Source organism: Bacillus rossius, chromosome 17, assembly GCF_032445375.1.
Source record: "Bacillus rossius redtenbacheri isolate Brsri chromosome 17, Brsri_v3, whole genome shotgun sequence".
In the NCBI taxonomy this organism is placed as follows: domain Eukaryota; kingdom Metazoa; phylum Arthropoda; class Insecta; order Phasmatodea; family Bacillidae; genus Bacillus; species Bacillus rossius.
In genome coordinates, this window is record NC_086344.1 from 38,663,497 (window position 1) to 38,690,082 (window position 26,586).

The following is a 26,586-nucleotide window of genomic DNA, read 5'->3' on the forward strand; positions in this document are numbered from 1 at the left end:
GATGGACGTACGGATGAGATGGATCGTTTGAGTCCAACGTTAGAGATAGACTTGAATCTGTAAAAATGGAAATTTAATTTAATAAAATGTGTGAAAAAGTTTGTAAATTGCAAACAGATGACTGCAGAAAAGTATTTCTTTGTATATCCACGAGGTTTTGTTACTGTAAAAAGAATTTGGACATATCTTCCACGGCTAGTTTCTTTGGTTAAGGCAGCATTTGTTAAGAAAACATTTTTGCTGTTTGAAAACCGCAACAGAGTGCTTTCCCATTCAGTTACGTGATAGTGTATGTTGCGAGAGTGATGGGATGCATGCTTACATGTTATTGTGCAGTTGGTCTGCAACAGACAGGTAATCTCATTATGCCTGTACAAGTTGAAATTTAATGCTTGGAATTACTTAAGCTGATATTTTTCTAGAATCATCAATAGAGTATTTTTTTCTTGCCAAAATTAAAGAGACAAAACAACGAAAGCTATCAATTCTCCAAAACCTGTTCAGAATGATTGAAAACAGACTAACCAAGAATGCATTGGAATATGCACGGAAAAAGATGATGAAGCAGTGTGGATTAAGGGAGGTCAAAAAGATCTAGAATGATGCAAAATCCCAGTGGCCCAAATGTTAGAAAGTAGTAGATTAAGAACAGAGTGCAAATTTTGGAAGAGTTTAGAGATTAAAAAAGAGCTAATGAACCGCAAACGTGTACGGAAGAACAAAAGTAAAGGAGATGCGTGAAATAAAGGAAAACTACACGGATGACACTCCGGACAAATAATTGAACTACATAGTGATCCTGTAGTTTCAGGTTGCGAATAAAACTAAGGTATATTATTTGGGGTACAGGCAGTGTCTACAGATGCTTGCTACATGGTTTTCCCATCTTGCCAGCGAGAAGAGGGACTTTTTGATCTTCTAAAAAAACATGACCTTAATTACTTTGCTAACTGTTTATTGCAGAGCAATAACAGTTAGAATTATAATGGAGGGTCTGAGTCAGGGATCATCGATTTGGATTAAACTGTGTGAGTAGAAGCAGGTAGGTACCTCACGCAACGTCCTGAATATCTCGCCTGAGTGTGCCATAGGAAGCCCAAAAAAGTTCTTTAAAGATTTAAAAGTACAGTGGATTCCCAATCACCCGGGCTAATGCCTGGCGAGGGGTCCACGGATAACAGAAAAACAGGGTTAAAGCAATGTAAAAAAAAACTGATTTAATTTTTTTAATCTCGACTATCTAGACATAACACTGTAACAACCGTCCCTCAAAGTGATGCCCTGATTCGTTCCAGTAAAACAGAGCTAGTCAAGTACGGTTTTTTTTTTCCGCAAGGAAGTATTTTAATCAAAATAATTAGTTTTCCAAATATGTAAGTGTGGTTGCTGACTAGGTACCATTTTAATCAAGACACTACTACTGTTAAAATTAATTTACAGTGCTACCACATATCTCAATACATTTAAATAAATGTAGAATAACTTTTAGAGATTAAACAACCTAAAATTAAATTTAAAAATTAACATACTGCAATAGTTACAAAGTAGGGCTTGGGCGTAACATTTTTTTTCTCCCATGTAGGCACTACCAACATTTCTAAGTCACAAAATGAGAAAGATTATTTAGCCTGTTAACGTAATTCCAGACTCTGTTGTTTACTAAATGAGTGTCTGCCGCCCTTGAAACTTCCGGCTTTTCTCTCCAGAGCTGCTGTTGACTTGCAGGATGGCGGAATATAAACGTTTGCTGAACACTCGGGCACCGCCGGAAATAATTATGCAATGAAGGAAGTGAATAGATTTTGAGGAAAAGCTAAATATTGTTTGTTGATTTGTCACATTAATTCGTTGCATTACTAATTCATTGCGTTGTAGGTATTTAATGCAACACAAGTGCTGTTGCCATTGTGGGCGCATGGAAATAAAAAGTAAAAAATTATTTTTGTTTTTATGGTTCATGAAAGTGAAACATGGCACGGTTAATCCGCAAACCGGATAACCCGTACCCGGATAATCGGGAGTCTACTCGCTTCCTAGGGCACACTTGGGAGAGATACTTGAGGATGTTGAAAGGGGCACCTACCTGCTTCTACTCACACAGTTTAAGTCAAATTGGTGAACTCTGACTAGGACCCTCCCCATATTAGTCAGGCTTATAGTCTAGGGATAAACACCTTTGCAGTGTCATAAAGTAAACAGTTTTCTACTTTAAATTAAGCTGTTTGGGAAGTTCTGTTCGTTAAATTAAGACCCGAAATCCCACTTATATTTTTGGGGCCATAACTTGGAGACTGAAGCAATCAGGGACCTAACACGGCAGTTTCGAGCACAGCTTAATTGTTTTGTAAATTGATTTCCCAAAGTTTCAGCGTTGTCGACTGCCGTTAGCAGAGCCATCACTGCCTCTTGGACTTGAATGAAAGGTTTTTCCATTGCTGTTTTGTGAGTCAGCAAGAAACCACAAACGACAAGCGAACACAAATCATTCCATCTGCACATCTTTATTCAGCAGTGCTGTTCTGTCATTTTTTTTGTTGATTTATGTTATGAAATGCATCATTAAATTCACATGGCAGTAGTAAGTGAAACTTCGTTTTAACTGTCAGTTTCTGTTATCAGTCATCCTCTAATAAAAATGTGTATCAAATAATAAATAGACTATTTTAAAACTGTTCACAGATTACTATTACTTCCTACTGTATAAAGCTAGATATATTATTTACTTTTAAAATATATTTTTTTAATTTTCGTCTCTAGCCCGTAGTGAAATCACGCTAGTCCGCAGTGAAATCACGTTACTGTAAGCATGTATTAAGATATTTCTGTTTCTTGTCTTTTTGATTATTTGTTGTATCCCTGGTCCAAATGGTGACAGTTAATCAAAGTTTTACTCTATATGTCACCATTTCACAGGGTGTCTGCTGGTCATGAAAGTCATGAAAAAGGAAACTGAAGGACTGGTCCTTAAAGTCATGAAAAAGTAAAGATTCTGAAAGAAAGTCACGAAAGTGACAAGTAATTCCATAAACAAACAGCAATGGAGCTGGAAGTGACGAAACTTTAAAAAAGTCATGAAAATGTAAGGATACTGAAAGAAAGTCACGAAAGTGACAGGTAATTCCATAAACAAACAGCAATGGAGCTGGAAGTGACGAAACTTTAATTCCCAGCAGCCTTTTGCCGATTCAAATTTTGTGTTTTTTGATGCCTCACTTCAGTTTACAGCTGTACGTTAAATATACATGGTGAGTGACTGGATTAGGCCGAATGGCAGAATGCTGGATAAAAGACCTTTAACCGTACAACTTAGGCCTTTTTTTTTCTTCCAAGGCTAAACACAGATGCTAAAACCTTTTTAATACAACACTATATATTAAGGGTAGCACCTTAAAAGCACTGATATATGATCACAAACGAATACAGTGTGTCCATAAAAGACTGTCCGAGTTTCAATGGTATGTTATAACAGTTTAATTTAGACTATTTACAACAAATCATACATCAAATTGAAGGTAAACTAACCTGGTTTTTCTTACGACTGTTCAATATGTGCACCTTTAGTTATATGGCACACATCCAACCTAAAGTCCAATTTGTCCCGCACTTTGGTTAACACGTCTGGAGTAATGGAAGCAATAGTCTCTTCAATTCTGTGTCTCAACTCTGGCAAATCATCAGGTAGCGGTGGAACGTAGATACAATCTATAATAAAACCACAAAGTAAAAATAAAATCGCATGGCGTTATGTCAGGTGAACGTGGAGGCCAGCGAAAAAGAGCTCTGTTGTCTCGACCATTACGACCAAATCCAACGGCCAGGGACTTCGATGTTCAACCACTCGTATAAACGAAACGGAACGTTGAACTGATATTGCAGATTCACTCTTAGCAAATTGTAGAACACAAATCGCTCTATGCTCCGGAGTCACCATTTTGCGCAGGTGTTGCTGCGAGCGAGAAAACAACAAAGCAGTACTTGTGCATGCGCTTATCTAAAACTTTTTGAGTTACTCTTTAGTTGTGACCTTGAATCAACTCTCTACATTGCTAAAGTTGATATTATTAAAACCATATATTCACGCACTCGCACACACTCGAAAATGAAGTCAGAGGCTGTTCCCGAATACCTGATTAAAAAAAACCAGTAGAAGTTAACACAACCTTGAAAACTGCATCTTTTAAGGATGTCGGCCTTTTCTGTTGCCCTTCCGAATAGTTGCAAGGATCCTCACGGAATTGCCATGAAAAGTAGAGATGCTCGCTTCCTTTCATGCGTTCTTGTGGCGTTTAGGAGTTTGTGGCGCTATCTTTTGGTAGAAGATATAACAATGGTCTGTTGCTTAACCAACTGAGACATTTTTTATGTTTTATATTTTATATGCTACTTGTTGATTGATGTAAATTCTTATTGGCAAACAAATTCTGTTAGTTTTTTTTTTTACAGGGCCTTAATTTTCTTGTCACTGGTGGAATATAAACGTCTGCTGAACACTCGGGCACCGTCGGAAAAAATTATGCAATGAAGGAAGTGAATAGATTTTGAGGAAAAGCAGAATATTGTTTGTTGATTTGTCACATTAATTCGTTGCATTACTAATTCATTGCGTTGTATTTAATGCAACACAAGTGCTGTTGCCATTGTGGGCGCATGGAAATGAAAAGTCAAAAAATTTTTTTTTAACGGTTCATGAAAGTGAAACATGGCACGGTTAATCCGCAAACCGGCTAACCCGTACCGGGATAATCAGGAGTCTACTCGCTTCCTAGGGTTCACTCGGGAGAGATACTTGAGGACCTTGAAAGGGGCACCTACCTGCTTCTACTCACACAGTTTTAAGTCAAATTGGTGAACTCTTGACTCGGACCCTCCCCTTGTTAAGCCCGCCGCACACGGTACAATATTCCTTTCAATATTGTATGCTAGGAGTCGTACTGGCTCTACTACTTGTTTCTCCACTCGAATTCAAACTGGATACTAGTAGCTGTACTAGCTGGGCTACTGGTTTTGCGTAATAGACTGCGTCCTATTTTCGTTACTTGCTGTGTTACATTATTTAAGGAGTGGCCAATCAGAACTCACGAAAACAGCACGAGGTGTTGTTTACACTTTTAAGCGCGCATGTCGTGATAAACATGGACGGAAATAAGCGGAATAGTGACCAACTCCTCGTTTTAATAAATGCATACAAAGAAGAGCCTTCTTTGTATGCAGTAAAAAAATTTGAATTATCATAATAAAAATTTGTTGTGGAGAATATTCTCTTAACAAAACTAGTAAGGCAGCTAGAATCGTGTGCAGCAGAAACTTGTAGCGCGCCTAGTGTTTCAGCTTGTAGACTACACAGTACAGAAACCAGTAAGCATTCTAGTAAGCAAACTAGTAGAACATATTGTACCGTGTGCGGTGGGCTTTAGTCGGGCTACATAGTCTAGGGATCATGCCGAGTTTTTGTTTGTGACGCAGGGGCGTGTCGTCGCGGCCGAGCCGAGCACATGAGCAGTGATCGTCGGCTGCCGCTGTGCGCGCCTTCGACGCCATGGTGGTGAGTCGAAGCGATGCGAAGCGCAGGCGCAGAGAAGGCAACGTCCTGGACACCTCGCTGAGGGAGAGTCCGAAGAGGTGAGTCGGCCGTCGTTTGCGCAAGACCGCGAAAGATATCTTTTTCATTAAAATCAAGCTTTTCAATAAATGGTACAAGGGCTAGAAAATATAATTTAAGGATTTTAATTTACCTATGAAAATAAGATACCTGTTTCATTAAAATCAAGCTTTTCAATAAATGGTACAAGGGCTAGAAAATATCATTTAAGGAGTTTAATTTACCTATGAAAATAAAATACCTGTTTCATTAAAATCAAGCTTTTTCAATAAATGGTACAAGGGCTAGAAAATATCATTTAAGGATTTTGATTTACCTATGAAAATAAGATACCTGTTTCATTAAAATCAAGCTTTTCAGCTGCAGTAGCAGTGTCCCAAATTGGTGTCTGACGGACGCTGATCGCTCTTTGGCCCACGTGACCTTTTGACCCCCGTGGATGGTGTTGTGGTCAGTGGTCTGAATCATAGGTCAAACCTGAACCTTTCGGTGTCCTCTGGTAGCAGAGAACAAAATCAGAAAGACTCTCGATAGTTAAGTTAGAACCGTTCTCTTACAAAAAATGTTGCTGTTTGTCTTTCTTTGCCTTCTACGGAACAGAAATATCATGGAAAATCAGAAGGCTGTACACGCAAATTAATTTTTGGCGGTGTTATTAGAAATCATTTATTATTATAATTTATCAGCAGAATAACAACATTTTGTTGAACTCCCATATATTTCAAATGTTAAATTAATATTCAAAACGTGAGCTACGTACTCATTTACAAATCATGGAAACAATAAATAAAATCAATTGAAAAAAAAAATTAATTTTGGCTCTATAGTTCTGGTAACTACTTTAGAAATCGATACCTATAATCGGAGATTGCTATTGTAGACGGCAGTTTTATGCGCGACAATGTGATGTCATTCCGTTAGGATAAGGACACAAACTACCCTTAGGTTCAGAATGGTGTAGACGAGCCCTACCTATCTCAGAATAAGGTTAGTTTTCTGGAAATTAAAAAAAAAAAAAAAAAGATAAATTCCAAACAAAATTTTCTCAAGGAAGGTTTTATTCCACTTAAGTTGATAGCCATACTCTAAATATAGTTATTTTCATATGTTCTTGCTGCATTTAGCACAGGAAATGATTGCTGAATATAGTTGAAATTGAAAAATCACCCAAACGTTTTGCATCCTCAACGGCATGTTTTGGGCTTTGTTCAAGTCACTAGGGCTTGCGAATTCTGTGAGGCATAGAGAGAAAGATGATTTTCTTTGATCACTTGTCATGAGTCACACCAATTTTCTAGTGTTTGAACTTCATCCACTAAAAATTCTTTGATGTTATATCTTCTCTGGTTCAACATGAGTGGCAGAAAGCGGGATGTTGTATGGCTTTGATTTGAACATGCTGAGAACCAAAGTAACTAACATAATAAAAAAAATTGGTTAAATAAAAAAATTGTTAAATAAAAAAAAAGGTTGTTTGGGTTATTAAATAAACAGTTTTTTTTTTGCAACCCTGTTCCTGACTTGGTGGACGGTATGACTGTTTTGAATGACTAAAGTAAAATCTGTGGTGTCGATCCATGTGAAATCAACCAGTGCTCTGAACCTTACCATTTCAGTTTTTGATAATTTTTGTTACACTGTTGTACCCATGGAACAGTTGAAAAATACAAAAAAATATAAAATTGTTTATTAATGTAAATTTTTTAAGTTTGCAAAAATTACATTTTTTTTAATGGTTGTTTTTTAATAGAGCTATTACTGGAGTCCCGGAAATTTTGCAGATTACTCTGGCCTCAGGATAGAATTCAAAGTTATAGGTTTGCTCTACCCATGTTTACTTTCCCATTGGTTGATTTCATAGCGAGAACATTTTTATCCTTGTTATTTGGCACTACCTGATTCGCTTAACTTCTCTCCCGGCTGGGCGTCGTTGGCTCACGGTCGTAGGAGGGGCGTGTCCAGACAACTGCGGTCCAATCACGAGCACAGCGCGACGGTGTGGATGTTTTGCATTCTAGCCTTGCGACTAAGTGAATGCGCGAAAATCCAGTGGCTCTAGCTATTACTCGAAAACTGTTTGCCCAAAAAAAAAAAAATTTGAAATATGTGTAGTTTTCGTCTGTTCTATGAAACGTAGATGGGTGAGGTCCGAGTTAAGTTATTCATGGTTGGATTTCACGTGGAGTGACCGTGTGCCTGCCTGGAGGATGAGTGTGTTCGTGTGTGTGGTCCAAAATTTTTATGTTTGCAAAAAATAAATTTTTTTTTTACATTTTTTTTAAATAGCTATTACTCAAAAAGTTTTAGCCCCAAAAAATTATAAATTGTTTAGTATTCATATTTTCTATGAAATGTAGATGGGTGAGGTCTGAGTTAAGTCACGCGGAGTGACCGTGTGCTGGCCCGGAGGGATGTGTCGAGCGCGGAGAGGGGCGTGTGTGCGGTCGCAGGGCCAAGGTGCACGCGCAGCGCAAGTTCGCGCAGGGCTCGTCCAACCCCGGCAGCCTGGCGGTGACGCCCGTCAAGGACAAGGAGCAGCGCGCCCGCAGCAACGGGGTGGCGGCGGCCGCCGAGCTCCTGCCGTCCAAGCGGCCCCGCACCGAGGACTTCCTCACCTTCCTCTGCTTCCGAGGTGCTCATCCCCGCCCTCACCGACTCGCTCCTTGCGACGCTAGCAACATTCACAAATACAACGCTAGCAACAATGACAAAAACACTAGCAACATTAACAAATTAAACGCTAGTAACATTGACAAAAAACACTAGTAACATTAACAAATCAAACGCTAGTAACATTGACAAATAAAACACAGGTAACATTGACAAATAAAACACTAGCAAATTTGACAAAAAAAATGCTAGCAACATTGACAAATAAAACGCTAGTAACATTGACAAATAAAATGCTAGCAACATTAACAAATAAAATGCTAGCAACATTAACAAATAAAACGCTAGTAACATTAAAAAATCAAACGCTAGTAACATTGACAAATAAAACACAGGTAACATTGACAAATAAAACACTAGCAAATTTGACAAAAAAAATGCTAGCAACATTGACAAATAAAATGCTAGTAACATTGACAAATAAAATGCTAGTAACATTGACAAATAAAATGCTAGCAACATTAATAAATAAAACGCTAGGAACATTAACAAATAAAATGCTAGGAACATTAACAAATAAAATGCTAGGAACATTAACAAATAAAACGTTTGTAACTTTAACAAATAAAACGCTAGTAACATTAACAAATATAATGCTAGCAACATTAACAAATATAATGCTAGCAACATTAACAAATAAAATGCTAGGAACATTAACAAATAAATTGCTTGCAACATTAACAAATAAAACACTAGCAACATTAACAAATAAAACCCTAGGAACATTAACAAATAAAATTCTAGGACCATTGACAAATAAAACGCTAGTAACATTGACAAATAAAACGCTAGTAACATTGGACAAAAAAACGCTACTAACATTAACAAATTAAACGCTAGTTACAATAACAAAAAAAACACTAGTAACATTATCAAATAAAACGATAGTAACATTGACAAAACGCTAGTATCATTGACAAATGAAACGCTAGTAACATTGACAAATAAAATGCTAGCAACATTGACAAAAACAACACTAGCAACATTAACAAATAAAACGCTAGTAACATTGACAAATAAAACGCTAGTAACATTGACAAATAAAACGCTAGTAACATTAACAAATAGGCACATTTATAGTTTTGTTCTTTCTATCGTAGTTAAAAAGTTTTGTGTGAACATAAAATAAAATGTCTACAAATCTGATCAAGATTATCAGGAGATCCAAATTAACGAGGGCTGGATAAATGAGGTCTGATTGTATTACATTACTACAATATAGTCCGGCTAATCCAATAGAGTTCATTGTGGGAAAAAAAACCTTGAATTGTTTTCAATTTTAAAAATTATTTTTGGTTTCTTGACACAGTTATTAACATGTTTATCAATTTTATGTTACTCAAGTATTGATACGGATTTGTTTGTTGTAAGGAATAGATTATGTAAGGTATTAATTCCGGTTAATTTTTCCATATATTAAATTAAAATTGAGAGAGTAAACAAATTCAATTTGGGGAAAAGAAACGAAACAAATCGTGGCCGCTTAGTTTTGTAAACAATACAGGCTACGTACATAACCTCTTCTGCAGCTAGCGTGTTGTTTTGCTACCACGTGGTTAACTTCACCCGCTTATAGATCACAGACACAATATGGCCAACATAATTTAACAACACAAATATTCAAAACATATTTATGTAGTTGTAAATTCGGTTTTAATACATGTTCATATTTATGTTATTCAAGTTCACTATCAAATAAAGTATAAATGTCATCTTACGTATTAATTTAACTATTTTAATCGCATATATGGTTTGAAACATGAGCATTTTTATTTTCAAACAGGTAAACTATGTATTTACAGCAGTATATTTGCTTGTGTTGCCACAAAATTCGTCCTTTACTCTTTGAGATACTTCATCAAGTACAGCATGGCCAATATAAGCAGTGCTTGTTCAAGTATTACTTTGTCAAGTATAGGTTTATGAATTCATTGCTGGAATAAGTACGCACTACTTGAAGAATAAGCACTACTTTATAAAGTATTATGCTTATTCGGCAAACAAGCCTTCGTCTATGAATTTCGCCCTTTAAAGTAGTGAGTTCCGTGTCGCGCGTGCAGGCACGCCGCTGCTGCCCGCCTCGCTGGACCTGTTCAGCGTGGCGTCGGCGCCGGACGCCGCGGAGGATGATTCGGCCAGCGCTCAGCACGGGGAGGGCAGCACGGCGCGCGGGAGCAGAGCGACGCCCTCAGCCCCCCTCCCGCGCGCCTCCCGCTCCAACGACCGCGCCGGGGAGACTGCTGCGGTGAGTCGTCGCGCCGTCCCGCCGTGTCCTGCCGGCTGAGAGAAACCAGCGAGACGGGGGATTTGACGCGGGCTGAGAACCAGCGGCGGTGATGCCGGGGATTCGTGAATGCAGTACATATTTACCTGGAAATAATGCGTCGCACATTTCATGATAAAATCAAGTTTAAAAAGTAGGTGTTGTGCGAGTTTTATGCGAATGAAAGCATTTTTTTTTTTTGGTAGGCGAAAGTTATTCGTAAAAAACAAAACCAATCCATGGAAAGTACGTTGATTTTAAAAGTAGTGTATGCAAAAGCACGCCAAAAACAATTTAAATTCGTAAGTCATGCGACAAAATACGTTTTTTTTTCAATTTTGAATAGGAAAACGAAAACTGTGACCCAAATGTGAGCCGGAACTAAGGAATAACTGTCGTAGTACACGCCACGAAAGAGCACAGACCATCAAATGTTTTTAACTTGGCACTTGACAGAGCACGCGCATTGCATGCAATCAGCGAGTTATCCGTATCGATATTCACTGTACACACGCCCTGTACGGGAATCAACATAACCAAACATGAATGATGCCAACTAGCTATGGCTGCATTTTTATAAGCGGTACACAGCGGCAATGAAAACGGAACAGATAAAAGGTTACAACTTTTAAAAATGTCTTCTAAAGAAAATTTACACAGCAGACAACTTCGTATTTCAGTTAATTAAAGTAGCGGTAATATCCGAATGAATATTAGATTTCAGCTTTAAAATACGTCGTTTCATACGGAAAATAAACCTACACAAAGTGCTCGGAATCTAACAGCGGGATCAAAAACATAATGCAAGGTTTATGTGAGAATTTTTTTTTCTGCAAATTCTGACGCCCTAAAATAAAGGTGCGACGAGCAGCGAAGGCGCAGGAGGCCCCAGTAGGGGGCACGGTCCTGGGACAACTGGTCGTTGACTGCTCAGATGCGACCTCTCGTGCTGTCCTGGCTGGAGGGAGGGTGAAGTATGTCGGCCCGCCCCTTCTTCCAGGGCTGCGGAGGGGTGGCGAGCAGCTGTACTCCAGGTCCAGCAAAGCCTCGTGTGCTCCTAGGGCCGGGCGGAGGGGTAACCGACATCGGAGCCCTTTGACTGTGGTGCGCGCAAGTCACGAGTTAATATCAAATGTTTGGCTTTGTTTTACTAGCTCCGATGTAACCAAAGTGGTTAGCTACGTGTATTATTTTTTATTAACGCAGTAACATCTCGTGAAAATTCTTAGAAAAAAAACCTTAGAAATCAAGGAGGAATTTCGTTTTGGCAAAAAGAGTGGCCAACCATGCGTATTGTATTTGTACAAAATACAAAATGGTGTAAAATACAATTGCATAACTACAAAATAGTGTCAGAGGTAGTACTGCGTTCGGATTCTTACCCGGACGTTCATGCTCTGTTTTGTCCCAGATCCTCCAGTAGTTTAAGTTATTTGTAAACCGTTCCCTGAATAGTTTTCCAGTAGTAACTGCGAACATTAAAAAGCTATGTGTAGAGACCGGAAAAATTCGCGGGTTCAATGACCTGCAGGATGAACTCCACAGTTCTACGTACACTCGGTCAAATGTGACCCACTCATTGGCTGCTGTCTTGTGAGAACGTTCCAACGTAGCGGCCTGTGATTCGATACAGCTTCGGTCGGGTGTTTCTCGTTGGCCCAGAGTCATCTAGGTGAGTTGTGAGCCACGAAAGAGTAACGTCTATCAAATGTTGTTAACTCGGCACTTGACAGAGCACGTGCGTTTTTATAAGCGGTACACAGCGGCAATGAAAACTGACAGATAAAGGTTATAATATTTAAAAATGTCTTTAAAAGAAAATTTACACAGCGGACAAATTTGTATTTCATATAATTAAAGAAGCGGTAATATCTGAATGAATATTAGATTTCAACTTTAAAATACGTCGTTTTATACGGAAAAAGATACCTACACAAAGCGCTCGGAATCTAAAAGCGGGATCAAAAAAGTAATGCAATGAAATGAACTAGCGAATGTTTCCCGATCTCTAGTTATGTGGCTGCCAAGTTGTTGTAGAGTGATGTGCGTTGCGTGTTCTGCGCAGGGGCCGGGGGGCGGGCAGCAGGCGGACGCGGACTGCCGGCGACGGCCCAGCACGGCCGTGCAGGCGCTGCGCAGGAAGTACCAGGAGCAGCGCCTGGCCAAGCAGAAGGCCGCCACGTTGCGCAAGCTGGCGCAGAAAGGTGCGTGCCCGCCCGGCTTCTCGTGCTATACCCGGGCCGTTTCGCAGTCGGGTTCCGCTTGTCATCACCGACGAGATTTTGTGGTTTTTATGTCTCGCGCAATTTCGTTCTTAAAGAAGGAGATTACTGTGTTACTGTTTTTTAAAAAAAACATAACTATTTAGTTGTGAAGAAATATTCGACCAATATATTTTTTTATTTATACTTTTGATGCAGCAAATTAAGTAAGGCAAGTTTACATGTTCGGGATGAAACAATTTCTTTTCGTGCCAAAAAATTCTTCCGTGAAGTAGGTGCTAAACAAACGTTCTCGGAGATTTGCATCTGGTGGCAGATACATTTTATTTGAAAGCTCCTTTGATTCCTGGTCAACTACTTCTTATCATTTGTAAATTTCTCTCTTTCAAAAAAAAATATTTTTAGAATTTTTTTTTTCTTTAAATATAAAATGTTTGTAATTTGATGGCAATTTGAGAATTCTAGTGGCCCTTCCCTAATAAAGCTTCAGTTGCTGTTGTTGCAAGGTTGTCGGCTTGTTTGAGAGGGTGCCCGCCGGAGTGGTCTGGCGAGGTGGTGGCGACGCGGCTTGTGTGTGTTGCAGTGAAGGGCAAGAACATGATCCGCACGAGGTCGTCCACGCTGAAGGAGCAGGCGGCGGGGACGCCCGCCCCGACCACGGCCGGCCTGCCCCCTGAGAGGCCCGGCCGCAGCGCCGAGCGACGCAAGAAGCTGCCCGCCCCCGCGGCCGGGCGCCCCGCCGACAGGAGGTCTCGTCTTCTCTCTCTCCCCCTCTCCTCCCTCTCCCTCTCTCTGTCTCTCTCTTTCTTTCCTGTGTTCTCTCTGTGCGTCTCTTTTGTGTGAGCTCGAGTTTGTTTTCCTGAACAGGCAGGTGTCGTGCAAGAACGGGTCAGCTCACAAACGTTTAGAACTACCGTTGGGCACACGTTTGGCCGCTATATGGCACAAAAGCATGGAATTTTGGTTAAATAATTATGGCTTAATCAGAATTAGTATGATTCATTAATAACCTTAAAAAGTCCTTGATTTGTCTTGAATGATGTCCTTACGGCTATTATATAATAAAATTTAGATGGCGGTCGTTTTGAGAAACGCAGGGACAGTTAATGTCTGGGAGAATGTTTGTCCCGGAGGTCTGCCTGAGGGTGACGGGGGGTGGCCGGGGTGTGCAGGGGGGCCACTAGGGGGCGCGCCATCCTGCAGGGGAGCCCCCGGGACGCGGGCGAGGGACGCAGGAGGGCCGGCCTGCGCAGCGGCAGCGCTCCCCTCGCCGAGGACTCCGCCCCCGCGGCGGCCCACAGGGGCCAGCGCCCCGCCAGGTTCCCGGACCATGCGGTCAGGAGAGGTGAGTGTCCGGCTCGCCAGCCTTCCTCATTTCTCTGTTGCACCCGAATATCATGACGGGTCAACACGGGAAAGTCTGGCCGATCAGCGTGCTTTCAAGCTATTCTACGCTCTGCTTCGCCAGATGCCAATTACTTGTAACTAGTTTCACGCTCTTAACCCTGCTGAATTATTTTTCATGTGTAGCTCTCCTTTTTTCCTTGAATCATGTGACGTTGCTGTACGCGGTGTGATTCCAAGGGACAGGTGAGCCAGATCCAACCGAGGGTTGGAACGGGAGATTAAAGGATGGCGAACCTTGCTCGACGTGGGAGATCAAAGGGTCATGTTAATGTTGTATTAAATATATGTGGACTGTATCGAAAAGTTTTTTAACCGACGACGCAACATTTAAATTCCGCGACAGCATCTGCCCGCACCATTGTGACCTGCCGCCATCGTGCCGATCGAAACGAAGACTGTTTTTTTTTTGGTTCTCACTGCAGGGATGCCACCCTCACGGTTTATGGACGCCAGAACTTGCAGTGTTCCGACATGGGATATTTAACCCATTTGCATCCACTCACTTTAATGTTAGACATACCATGGAATCCATAAACTTTTTTATATATTACTATTATTAAAGTTATTTTCTATTTTCATTATATTTTTATTCTTTTAATAAAATTTTAAAAATAGTTTAAGTTTCACGATAATATACCTTTGTTATAACAATACTAGCTACTCTGAGGGGTTATTTTCATTCTAAAGGGGATTTTTTCAAGTTTTTCGGGCAGATTAGCCATTTTGCGTACCAGTACGCCTATGGTGTTATCGGCCAGAAAAACAGCTGCGTACTAGTACGCTTGTAGATGCAAATGGGTTAAACTGTGCTTATCACTTGGCCCGGTACAAGTGCCACAAAGTCAACTCACAACACAGTTCTGTATTCAAGAGTCCACGCTAAGTACCAAACATGTTGAGAAACGTAGGTGCGCTGTGTACTGCCGGCGGGGGGGGGAAATGCGGGGCGGAGGTTGACGGCCGTGCTCTGTGTTGCGCAGACAAGGACAAGATGCCGGTGAGCACGCCGTCTGACTTCTCGTCTGACGACGACCAGCCGCTGGCGAAGAAGGTGCGTCCGGCGGAGAGCGGCTCCCGCAAGGTCGCCAAGCGCATAGTGCGCAGCGCCAGGCGGGTCAAGTCGCGCATGATGACTCGCTCGCGCGTGCAGCGCGCGGGCGGCGCGGAGGAGCCGGCCGCGCCCAGGTGGGTGTCCCCCGCTGCCTGTGGTCCCGTGAGCCACCCACACCACAGCTCTTTCGTCTCAAACTGTCTCGACGGATGTTTACTGAATTGTACTACTGGCTCGCTGGAGGAAAGGTTTTGTTGGAGATTAAAAACTGGCGAAAATGACCGTGTTTTCTCGTATAATCGTCGCACATTTTATTCTAAAATCAAGTTTGAAAAGTAGGGGTGCGACGAATGTGCGCAAAAAAAAAATTTTTGTTACGTTAAGTTATTCATAAAAACAAAACCCGTTCATGGAAAGTACGTTTATTTAAAAAAAGGTGGAGTATACAAGAGCACGCCAAACAATCTATATTAATAATTCCTTAAATAAAAACCTTTCTTCAACCTTAAATAGAAAAACCAAAACGCGAATGCAAGCCACTTGAATCTGACGTGAACTAACGTGTCGTAGTACACACTTACCACGAAAGAATGCGGGCTATCAAATGTAGTTAACTCGGCACCGGACAGAGAGCGCGCATTGTAAGCACTCGTCGAGATATCGATATTCCACTACGTGCGCGCGCTCTATACGGGAATCAACATAACCAAACATGAATGATGCGCTGGCTACATTTTATAAGCGGTACTCCGTGGCAACGCAGACAATCAGATAAAGGAAATAATGTTTAAAAACGTCTTTATAAGAAAATTTACACGTCAAACAACTTCGTATTTTTCCGTTAATTTATTAAGTGGTAATGACTTTAAATTCCATCGTTTTATACGGAAAAGATACCTACACAAAGCGCTCGGCATCTACTAGCGGGACCAAAAAAATCATGCGACGTTTACGCGAGAAGTTTTTTTCCCTGATTTTGACAGCCTAAAATATGGTTGCGACGATTACGCGCGTGCGACTATTGTGCGATAAAACACGGTAGCTTCTACTGCGCAGCTTAGGTTCTCCCCTTCCTTCTTTGCGACTGAGAATTTCCGTCACTCCCCTCTCTGTCGCAAAGAAGGTGGGGGGGGGGGAACCTAAGCTGCGCGGTAGAAGCTATTTTTCGTCAGTTTTTGAATCTCCCATCAAAACCTTTCCTACAGCGAGCCAGCAGTAATAGCTTGAAACAAGACACGCACCCACACGGCTAGTACATAATTTTTAGTAAAAAAAAATACGTTGAAGATTTTGTGATCCAACAAAATATGCCAGAGCGATAGTAGTGGAATATAGTCACAGGAAAATCATTTAATTTATAATGACGAGAATATGCATTAACCAACTCAGTGTGTGCGACAGACTTACTTTGGAAATTTTTTTTTATATAATATTAATTTAGTCAGTAATATTTGTAGATTAATGTGACTTACGTAGGGAATTATATATTTGTAACATAGACAGGTATTTTGTTGATTATTAATATGACAAATTTATTTTCCTTAACAAAAATTTATATTACAAAAATTTTGTGTTCCGATAATTGTTTTTTTTTAAAAAAAAGATAATATTACTTTCTGAGTAATTAAATTGAGAAAACTCTCAGTATTTTAAGAATGTTGTTTTAAGTTCATTAACTATGTATTGCATGAATTGGTAAGTACCAAAACTGTTTTTTTTCCTTCCAGATACATCATCATGAGTTTTTGCTTAATATTATTAATAACTAGGGATGGGAAAACCGATTCCCAATTTCATCGATACCTACCGATTCTACTTAAATAATTGATAATCGAGAATCGATGATAAAAGTCGATTCCCGCATGTAGCAAAAAAAATCATTTCACATAGAGGTGGGTTGTTACAGCAATTTTCGGTATCTGTTCCATCCTGTTACTGATACAGTAATGTACTAGTTACAAGTAGCTGATACTCATGTATCAACTAGAGCAGTTGCGGTCCCAGGTAGCAACATGGTATCAGCATTCTCGTTACAGATTACATATCCTCCGTGCCGTAATCACCAGCGTAAAAAGGTATCGGTGTCTCTGATACATTATTTATCACGCCCGGTAATTCTCTACCTCTGTTACTCTCATGCCCGCCTGATACAACCAGTTTCAATCAGTTCAACATTCACTGCAGTTCGTCCTGGCCGTGTATTACCCCGTAGGTACATTGTTGCGCACTGTCATGCTTTGTAGTTAGTATCTTTATAGTGAAATAAGGAATGGATAAGTGCAGAAAAAAGACTTCATTTGTGTGGAATTTTGTCACGGAAAATACAGTAAATACCCTTTATTAAGTACTTGAGGGGACCAGAAAATTACACACTACTTAATGGAGGTGTACTTTATATTGGGTTCATCCAGAAGAAATGTTACAATTTGTCACTTCGCGCCAATTTCAACAACCTGATGGCTTTTTTATTGTAGGCCTAATTACTACATTATTTTTATTATTTCTAGTAGTGAACTAATGACATAAAATAAAAAAAAGTTAAATTTCAAGACTAAACAACACAATTAAAAAAACATTGAAATCCTGCATGACCTTTTGTTACAGTTGAATTAGACATGCCAAATGCACTGACATGCAATGGAACAGAACCAGTCCATGAGAAATAATTGGCAGAATTTGCATTTTATGTGTACTTTTTCCCTAATAGCTGGACATATTCAAACCCAATTATAAAATAATGTTCAACTGTACAACATTCAGTACCCACAGTTTTTTTCATATAGTCAAGAATGTTTGTTTGAACTTTCCTTTGAGAAATGTCTTTCATAACGTTTTGCAATGCTGATACCCACACGCTTTTGGGTACTCATAACTTCTACGGGTAGGCCTACCTACATATGCTGCCGTAATACACTAAATATAAAAATATAAACTAGTTATCCACGTCGTCACGTCGCCATTAAACAAGCTTCGGGTATCGGAATTGAAAATTTTGGAATCGTCCCATCCCTATTTATAACTCATGTTCACATCTACAAATTTCATTGAAGTATTTAATTTTAAGGGGCAGTGGTATGAATTGAAAGACTTCATCTTATTTTCAACAGTTTTTAAGTCATAAAAAATTTTATGTACTTAAAATTTCATAATTTTCCTTTCTTAAATTTAGCAAAATTACTAAGCTTATGTTTTTGAATGTTATAAAATTCATATGGTAGGGTTTTTTTTTTTTTTTTTTTTTTTTTTCGTCATATGATACAGCCACAGCATTTTAGCATGCACAACTTTGTTATGCCTTTTTACTGGAATTTAGACTCTTGCTAGCTCTTGCCCACTCATGTGTCGTAAGATTATAGCGAGTAACAAATTATGAACATGTTTAGATGTGGAAAAAATTAAAATCTCGAAAGATAAAACATAAAAATATATGTAGTGTCTTATTGATTTCAGAAATTTACGGTAATTAGGGATGGGCTTTCAAAATCTTCAAATGCCATCAATTTTTTAGTGTTTGAAAATATCCAAGGGTGAAAAAATTCAAGGGTAAATATTTGGAATTTATGTAATGTATTAGAAAAATTGTGTTTCAAATTTTAAAACACAACTTGTGCTATTCTTTGAGTTTATCACAATGGAAGATATTTGAAATTTTCCTATGCATTAAAAACAAATGGTTTATTAGTTTAAGACTATCCAATTAATACATCAGCATATCGCTCAAAATAGAAGCATTGGAGTTTTTTTTTATAAAGTGTCATTTAGTTGTTGATTGATGCACTTGTAGTTTAAACAGTATACAAGAGCTGCTAATTTATGTTCAGTTAAAACACTGTTATTACAGAAGTAATGTAGTCTTTCTGGAATACTGTATATTTTAATGTAACTTTCTATTAGTATAATATGTAATGGTAGATTTGATTTTATTAGCTTTGATGTAATCAACAAGGGTATCTATGTTTTAGTAATGTAGTAATATTTCATATAAATTTCTAAGAAAAACCTTAAAAATCCTGGAAAGAAAATGGGATTTTATATATATATATGTATATATATATATTTTTTTTTTGCCAAAAGTGTGATCACCCTGTTATATCATATGGTATTTGTCTCTGAAAATTTTTGAGCTTTCTAACATCAAAGTTGGCACATTCCTGCGAATAATATTGATCTATTTTGTAATCCTACATGTGCATGAGTCCCAAACTGGCTGATACAAATATAAGGTGAGTTGGGTCTGAACGATCCATTTTGAAAACTGTCTGTAATTTTCGGCATTTTATAGAAGGGATTTTACAAATTTATGACATTTTAAAATAAGCACCTGGATGACCGAGCTATGCTCGGTATTTTTTTTGGTAAATTGTGTTTTTTAGAAATTATATTTAAATACGAATTACATAATGATGAAATATGAATAATATTTTTTTCAGCGGCCGCACATTGTGACGCACGCTCTCGTGAAGCATCTAAATCATAAGACCTTTCCGCTCGTGTAATGTTAGTCAAGTTTTGCAAGCATCTCACTCTAGCAGCACGCGTGGGACGAGCGGAAACCTGATTATTTTCGTGAAGGTTTTCTTGAAACGAGTCTTCTCTTTCTAAAAAATGAATCCTAGCTAGATCGATTTATTGCCTACGAAACCCCCTGCATGCTAAATTTCATGAAAATCGTTGGAGCCGTTTCCGAGATTCAGATTATGTATATACAAGAATTGCTCGTTTAAAGATATGATTTAGTTGAAGAGAAAAAAATGAGTGTTTGTTTTGAAAATGAGTTAACCCTTTAACTGCTATATACTTGGATGGTTTTGCAAACCCCTCAGTGCTGGAGTATTTAAAGCAAAAATGTGAAAATAACAAAAATGTTAAAAAATTTAATTTACACTAGTTTTTTTGCTATATTCCTGTTCTGTTTTTTAATATTCTTTTCTTAAAACAAGATTGCACTTTATTTACACTTACCTAAAATTTATTTTTTGTTTTTACAAATTTTTATTTGTTTTACTAGCCGCGTACGCACGGTCAGCAAGACATGTGGATTTTAAATTGTATTTTGAGAAAGTGCTAACCAAATAATTGTGGAATCGAGGAGTATATGTTTAGCTTTTAGCTCTACGTTAACCGCTTCTAAGATAAGAGAAACGAAATCATTGTTACATGTTAATCTAAAACTGATGCAGCATCACAGTGATCGCGTCCGAGTTATCTCGATCGTCGCATCAGTGTGCATGTCGGAGCACATCGAGTTAAATCGATCATAGCTAGAGACCGGAAAAATTCGCGGATTCATTTCACGACAGCCTGAAATTCATACAGTTACACCTCAGCGCTGCCCTCTGCTATCGGCTCACAACTCACCCGGGCGACTCCGGGCCAGTGAGAAACACTCGACCGAAGCACAGGCCGCTACGTTGGGACACCTTCACAAGACAGCAGCCGATGAGAGGGTGGCATCTGACCGAGTGTACGTAGAACTATAGAGTTCATCCTAGAGGTCATTGAACCCGCGAATTTTTCCGGTCCCTAATCATAGCAGTTAAAGGGTTAAGTAACGTTTATCGTAGAGATTAGGAGAGAGAAAGATAGCACCGGTGGCAAGATGCTGTGAAAGAGCGAGACGGTGGTTGTTGTTCCGCAGGCTGCCCCAGGCGAGGCCGACGCGCAAGACCAAGGAGGCGGCGGCTCTCTACATGGAGCTGCTCGGCAAGAAGCTGGCCAATCCCGACGCAGACCTGGACGACGACTCCCTGTCCCTCGACAGTTTCCCAGAACTGCCAAACGCGAGGCAAAATGGTACTTTTTTTCTGTACATTTTTTGAGTTCGTATGTCGTGAAATATTTCCTTTTTTTATTAGAAGAACTTTCTGAGCCAGTGTTGTGAAAATTAATTTCTTTTTATTTTGTAGTTTTTTTTTTTAAATTTTAAATTTTTATTTTCCCCTCATTCTCTCTTCTGTTGTGGTTTGGTGTAAACTTAAAAAAAAAAAAAAAAAAAAAGACCTTGCTAGTTTTGCTTCTGTAGCTGTAGCAGTATTAGAGTTTTTCTCTCTCTCTGCGCTCTTGTTTGTAGTTAAATTGTACATTGTATTAGACTCGTTTTGAGGTAATAAAAATACATTTTTGATCCATGCGAGTTACATTTATGAATTTCTTTTTTTCCATCCAAGAATATTTTTTTTAAATCCTTTTTTTTTAAAAAACTTTTTCAGTTTAAATTATTACATTTATTTCCCTCCAGTAAAAAAACCAAATAGTTTTTCTGCAACACAGGTGTTGCATTTCTAAAAGTAAATTACTATTAAATTCTCTGTAATGAATTGAAATTACAAAAATTTTCTAAAAATTATAAGCATATGCCTTTTTCTTATAGCAAATCATTATTGATAGTAAGTCTTCATGGTAAGATTTTACGTATTTCTCCAGTTACCAACCACAAATTCTTCATATACGTTGCAGTGCTGACAAACTTATATTCAACCAAAAACACTGATGTATTAGACTCGACTATATTATCATATTGCTGTATCTAGAAATACAATATTTTCATTTGTGTTTTAATTAAAAAAAAAAAAATTAATTAAAGTCGGTTCCTTAAATTTTTTACTGTGCTTTTCTGCACTAAAATGCTAATTAAAACACAAATAACTTTGAAAATCTGGTAAACCATCCAGTGTTAAATTTAACCGGCAGTTTGTGATATTTTGTAGGTTCGTCAACACTGATAGCATTCTGTTATTACTGCTATTTCTGAGAACTTTTAGCAGTGAAAGATTCTTGAACATTCCTTCTGTAAAAAAATACAGTTTACAAAGTATGAGGTAAAATTCAAATAGTGTTATCTAGATTGTCATCTCATTAATTAATAATTTACTTGTGGCAATCAAGAACAACCAGGTTTTAATCATTTAAGCTTCGAATGCGTAGGCAAACCTGTAAACCCACTCATTTACACTTTGTATTTAAATCTGCTAGCCCTCCAAAATAAAGCTTTGAGACTAAACACACAAATCATTTTTTTTCATATAGTGGTTTTTTTACAACTTTTATTGTAAGTACAGCATTGAAAGGGCAAATTAACATAAATCTGTGATTATTTGAGCATTCAGAACATTACAGTTAAGAAGTGTTAAAGCTACACGTGGTTCCTTGTTATTGTAAATTTTTTGACCATAAATTAAAGATTTAGAGCTGTTATAAAGCTGAAATAATTGGAACATTATTAGTTCGGTATTGCACCGAACTGAGAAAAAGGTTTTGAAGTAATGCTTCTTTAGGTGTGTTTAACTCTCAGTTTTTTTTTTGATCATGTCAAAGAAGTACAACTTCTGACACACATCCATAAAGTAAACGCACTTTTTTTTTAACATTACTGTATTTTATGTTGTCAAGCCCACGGCTATACATTTATCAAGAAAAAAATATTTGCTAATATTTTGGTCACGCACTCCCGTAAGGAAAAATGAAACTGAGGAAGTTGAAGCATCTGCCTAGTCAGAGGCGTGACTGTGTTAGTGAGGCGGGATGATAAGTAAGGTACTGGCTGGTGCCTCTAGAGCAAGGCTCGGAACAGGCGCGCAGTCTTCTCGTCTTGCATTGAGTGGTAACCGTGACATTACACGGTGGAGAAATGAAGATGGTGTTATGCAATTTCCTTGGGTGCTTTCAAGAATCTCTATTGAAACTTCCATGACTAAAAATTATTCTGGAAATATACATATATATTTTTAAAGCCATTTTCTCTCTTCTAAAATTACAGTTCAAAAATGAAATTGTGTGCCCTTATCATATCCTTAAATTTTTTTTACTTAAGCAGACACCATTCTTATATCTTGAGTTTTCAAATTGCGTAGTTTTTTCTGAAGCTCTGCACACAGTTTTTGTGCTCAAGTAGGTTTGGGACTTAGTAAAAATAAACATTTTAAGGACCATAATTCTAAATCACTCACAACCAAACGTCTTAAGTCTACTTAAGATCTCACACTGGGCCAAATGCATTAGTTGGGATGGATAGTGAAACATATGAGCACACTCAAACATTCGTAAAACTACAAAAAAATGTTTGGTCTGTCATAGCAAGTGGTGACTAAATGTATTTTCAATATTTAAACTAAAATAAATTTTGAGTTTCGAGAACTCTTCATGTGGGACAGGAAAACAATATTAAATGAGATTTTTTTTTTTTTTAAATGAATACGAATAGCGGAACTTAGTGTTATTTTTTCTAACAAACCCATTACTTGATGCACACAATTTTGGTACATAAATACTTACTTCAAATCATACAAAATACTGTAAATCCAGTATACGTCTGAAATAGAGCGATGAAACTTAAATCCAATAGTAAAATGTAACATATTCAGGATGGAGTTTAGTTTCTGGTTTTCGTGTATTCAAGATTACCTGTATACTGGGTTGAATGTGTTTTGGGCCTTATAGGATAGGTAGTAGCTTTTTGTAGGTCACATTTATTTTCTTAGCTTACATCAATAATTTATTGTCTGTGCTGTATTTTCAGGCCTGAATCATGTTCGGGACAGAGATTTTTCTTAGATTGTATCAAATACTTGGACTTATTATTATTCTGGCAGGTTTTCTTTTACCTTTGGTCACCCTATTTACATTTTTCTAATGTATTGTGACATAATTTATTCCAGCAGATGTGCAGTACTCAAAATTGTGGAGTCAGTCTGAATATTTTTAATTTTTTTAAAATTTTTTTTTATTAGGAGAAAAAAGTTGCTAACGCATAGTAACTAAACACACATGTTCGAACTTTTTTTCTCATCAGAAGTGTAGCTGTTTTTAAAATCTCCAAACTATCGTTAGTTATATGGTGGTGACTACATCATTTCTTAGTTTATTGACATAAGTTATTAGTTTTGATATTTGGAACAAAAAGTATAAATAAAAAAAAACAGGTCACTGTACAAGTAACTCATATCGTACTGCACGTACGCAAGCGTGTACGTAGTCGCAGATGCGATTGGTTGGAAAAGTCACGTGACGTTTACTGCGAGGGTTGTTAAGTGGATAAATATGGACATCTAGTTTGGACACGTCATACCTCACACTCTTAACTGAAGCAGGTTTGCTGTTATTTTTGTGCATGTATTTTATTTTTTTTAATTTTTTAATTTGGCTGCTTTCGTGAGAACTAACCCGTGGTGTTCCTGTTTGGAGGCTGTGCCCCCCCACCCTGCATGACTGTAGCCGTGCCTAGACAGCCTGGTGCTTGGTCCGCGGCCGTGCGCGCGGTGGATTCTTTGGCACGGCCTGCGGGGAAAAGGTTTCTGGCGTGTGGTCTTGCAGCTGGCTTGCCTGTCTTTCTTCCAGCGACTGTGAAATCTCGTGCATCCATTAGTTTTATTATTTCTGTGCTCGTGTACATACAGTCTCTTTGTAATTATATGAAAAATATTAGGCTACTTAAATATATATATATAAACAGAAGTAGTGTCTTATTGGTTTTTTTTTTCCTGTATGGCTGTCACTCAGTTCTTTGTAGGTAATGTTGCTTGGCTTAGCGTTAGTTATTTAGAGGTAAAGAAAACATTGTTTTTAAAAGAAATATATAATATTGTATTGCAATAGGCTTTAGTCTTCTAGGCTTAAGCTACGTGTGTTCAGTCGCTTATCACTGAGTTTTCGACACTCATTCAGGGTGAAGATGGTAACCGCCGTATGTGCCGAACGTTGGTAATAAGCGGCATACAGATATGCCTAAAGCCCAGAAAATTCTGGCCTACTGACACCGGATGCAAATTCATGCAAACTGCTTTGTTGAATTGCAAGTTTTTAATTTTCAATTTAGTATGTAATTTCGGGGAAACTCACATGTGTGCTTATTCTTGAAGTTTTGTTTGCAAAAATTAATTTGTTCCTTGGCTTTTGTTGTGCAAGTTCTCTTTGAAATTGTTAATTTGTAACACAGTCGTATTTTCCACACTTAACGAACCTGTATCCATCTCACAACCATAATTTTGGGCCCTCAAGTAGAAACAGTAAATGGCAAGCTGCTATCACACCTTCGTTTTTTAATTGGCATACGCGCTGGGTGAAGATATGTGTTGTATACCTACACGGCATCAAGTCTACTCCTACACCAATAAGATACAGTCTCCATGCCAATGTGATATCAGCTGTATGGCATAAGACATCAGCAGTAAACAAAAAAAAATATATATGTACCGGCTCTTTGCCAGTAAGATAGCATCTGTACACCAGCAAGCTTAATACTGTGCTCATGCGAGATGTTATCTGTACTGTTTCATATGTACTGTGTTTAGTCGCATAATCTTCGCACATTTTATACTAAGATCAAGTCTGAAAAGAAGGTATGCAATTTTTTTGTGTGAAAAAAGCATGTTTTGGTAGGTAAAGTTATTCATAAAAACAAAACCTGTTCATGGAAAGTATGTTTATTTACAAATTAGAGTATACAAAAGCTTGCCAAACAATTTAGATTAGTAAGCCATGCAAAAAAAAAAACATTTTGTTCAACTTTAAATAAGAATAAAGGAATACCGTGACCCGAACGTAAGCCGGAACTAATGCATAACTATTGTCGTAGTACACACTTCCCACAAAAGAGGGCGGGCTATCAAATGTAGTTAACTCGGCGCTAGACAGAGCACTCATGTTGTATGCAATCGGCGAGCTATCTATATCTATGTTCGACTACGTGTGCAAGCTCTATATGGAAATCATCAAAACCAAAAATGAATGATACCAACTAGCGCTGGCTACATTTTTATAAGCGGTACACAGCGGCGATGAGGATGAACAGATAAAGGTCATAACGTTTTGAAATGTCTTTGAAAGAAAATTTACTCGTCAGACAAATTCGTGTTTCTGTTAAATAAATAAGTTAGCTGTAATAGCCAAATGAATATTTGATTTCAAATTTAAAATACGTAGTTTAAATTATAATCAGCGATTGCATTCAACCGAGGTTCCGACAATCTTTTGCCAACTGCAACTTCCAAATGTAGAACTAAATAACACCAGTCGCAAATATCACCAGTGTCTCGTATCGACGCCTAGTGGAAAATACGCCAGAGATTGGTAAGCTAGATGCTGTAGTCTGTCTGAACCTAGTTGAACAACACTGCCACAAAATCACATTTATCGCACATCAGAATGTATGCTACAAAATTAATGCAAGTCAATGTGTTAACCCACATGTTGGGTAATGATATGAGGCCCAAAACAGCTGATATGACATGTTAAGTCTCCTCGAAATCAGCTGCACCTTGCTGAGATGAGGCGTGGCATAGGTTCTCCCTACATTCGTCACACACGGCAACGTGAAGCCAGCCCCCATACCCACACTCAACCTTCAAAAAGGAAAAGTCTTGTTCTTCATTTTGTAGTA

The 26,586-nt window shown here is 38.3% G+C and overlaps 1 protein-coding gene across 1 annotated transcript in view; it reads left to right on the forward strand.

The window, feature by feature from the left end:
- LOC134540673 (uncharacterized) overlaps positions 1-26,586 on the forward strand; it is a 77,677-nt gene that overhangs the window by 3,455 nt on the left and 47,636 nt on the right. The window contains 8 exon segments of the mRNA XM_063383545.1: positions 5,464-5,619; positions 8,050-8,231; positions 10,330-10,514; positions 12,598-12,736; positions 13,338-13,503; positions 13,927-14,099; positions 15,142-15,346; positions 20,851-21,005. Of these exon segments, the coding sequence (XP_063239615.1) occupies positions 5,537-5,619; positions 8,050-8,231; positions 10,330-10,514; positions 12,598-12,736; positions 13,338-13,503; positions 13,927-14,099; positions 15,142-15,346; positions 20,851-21,005 (1,288 nt within the window). The 5' untranslated portion in view covers positions 5,464-5,536.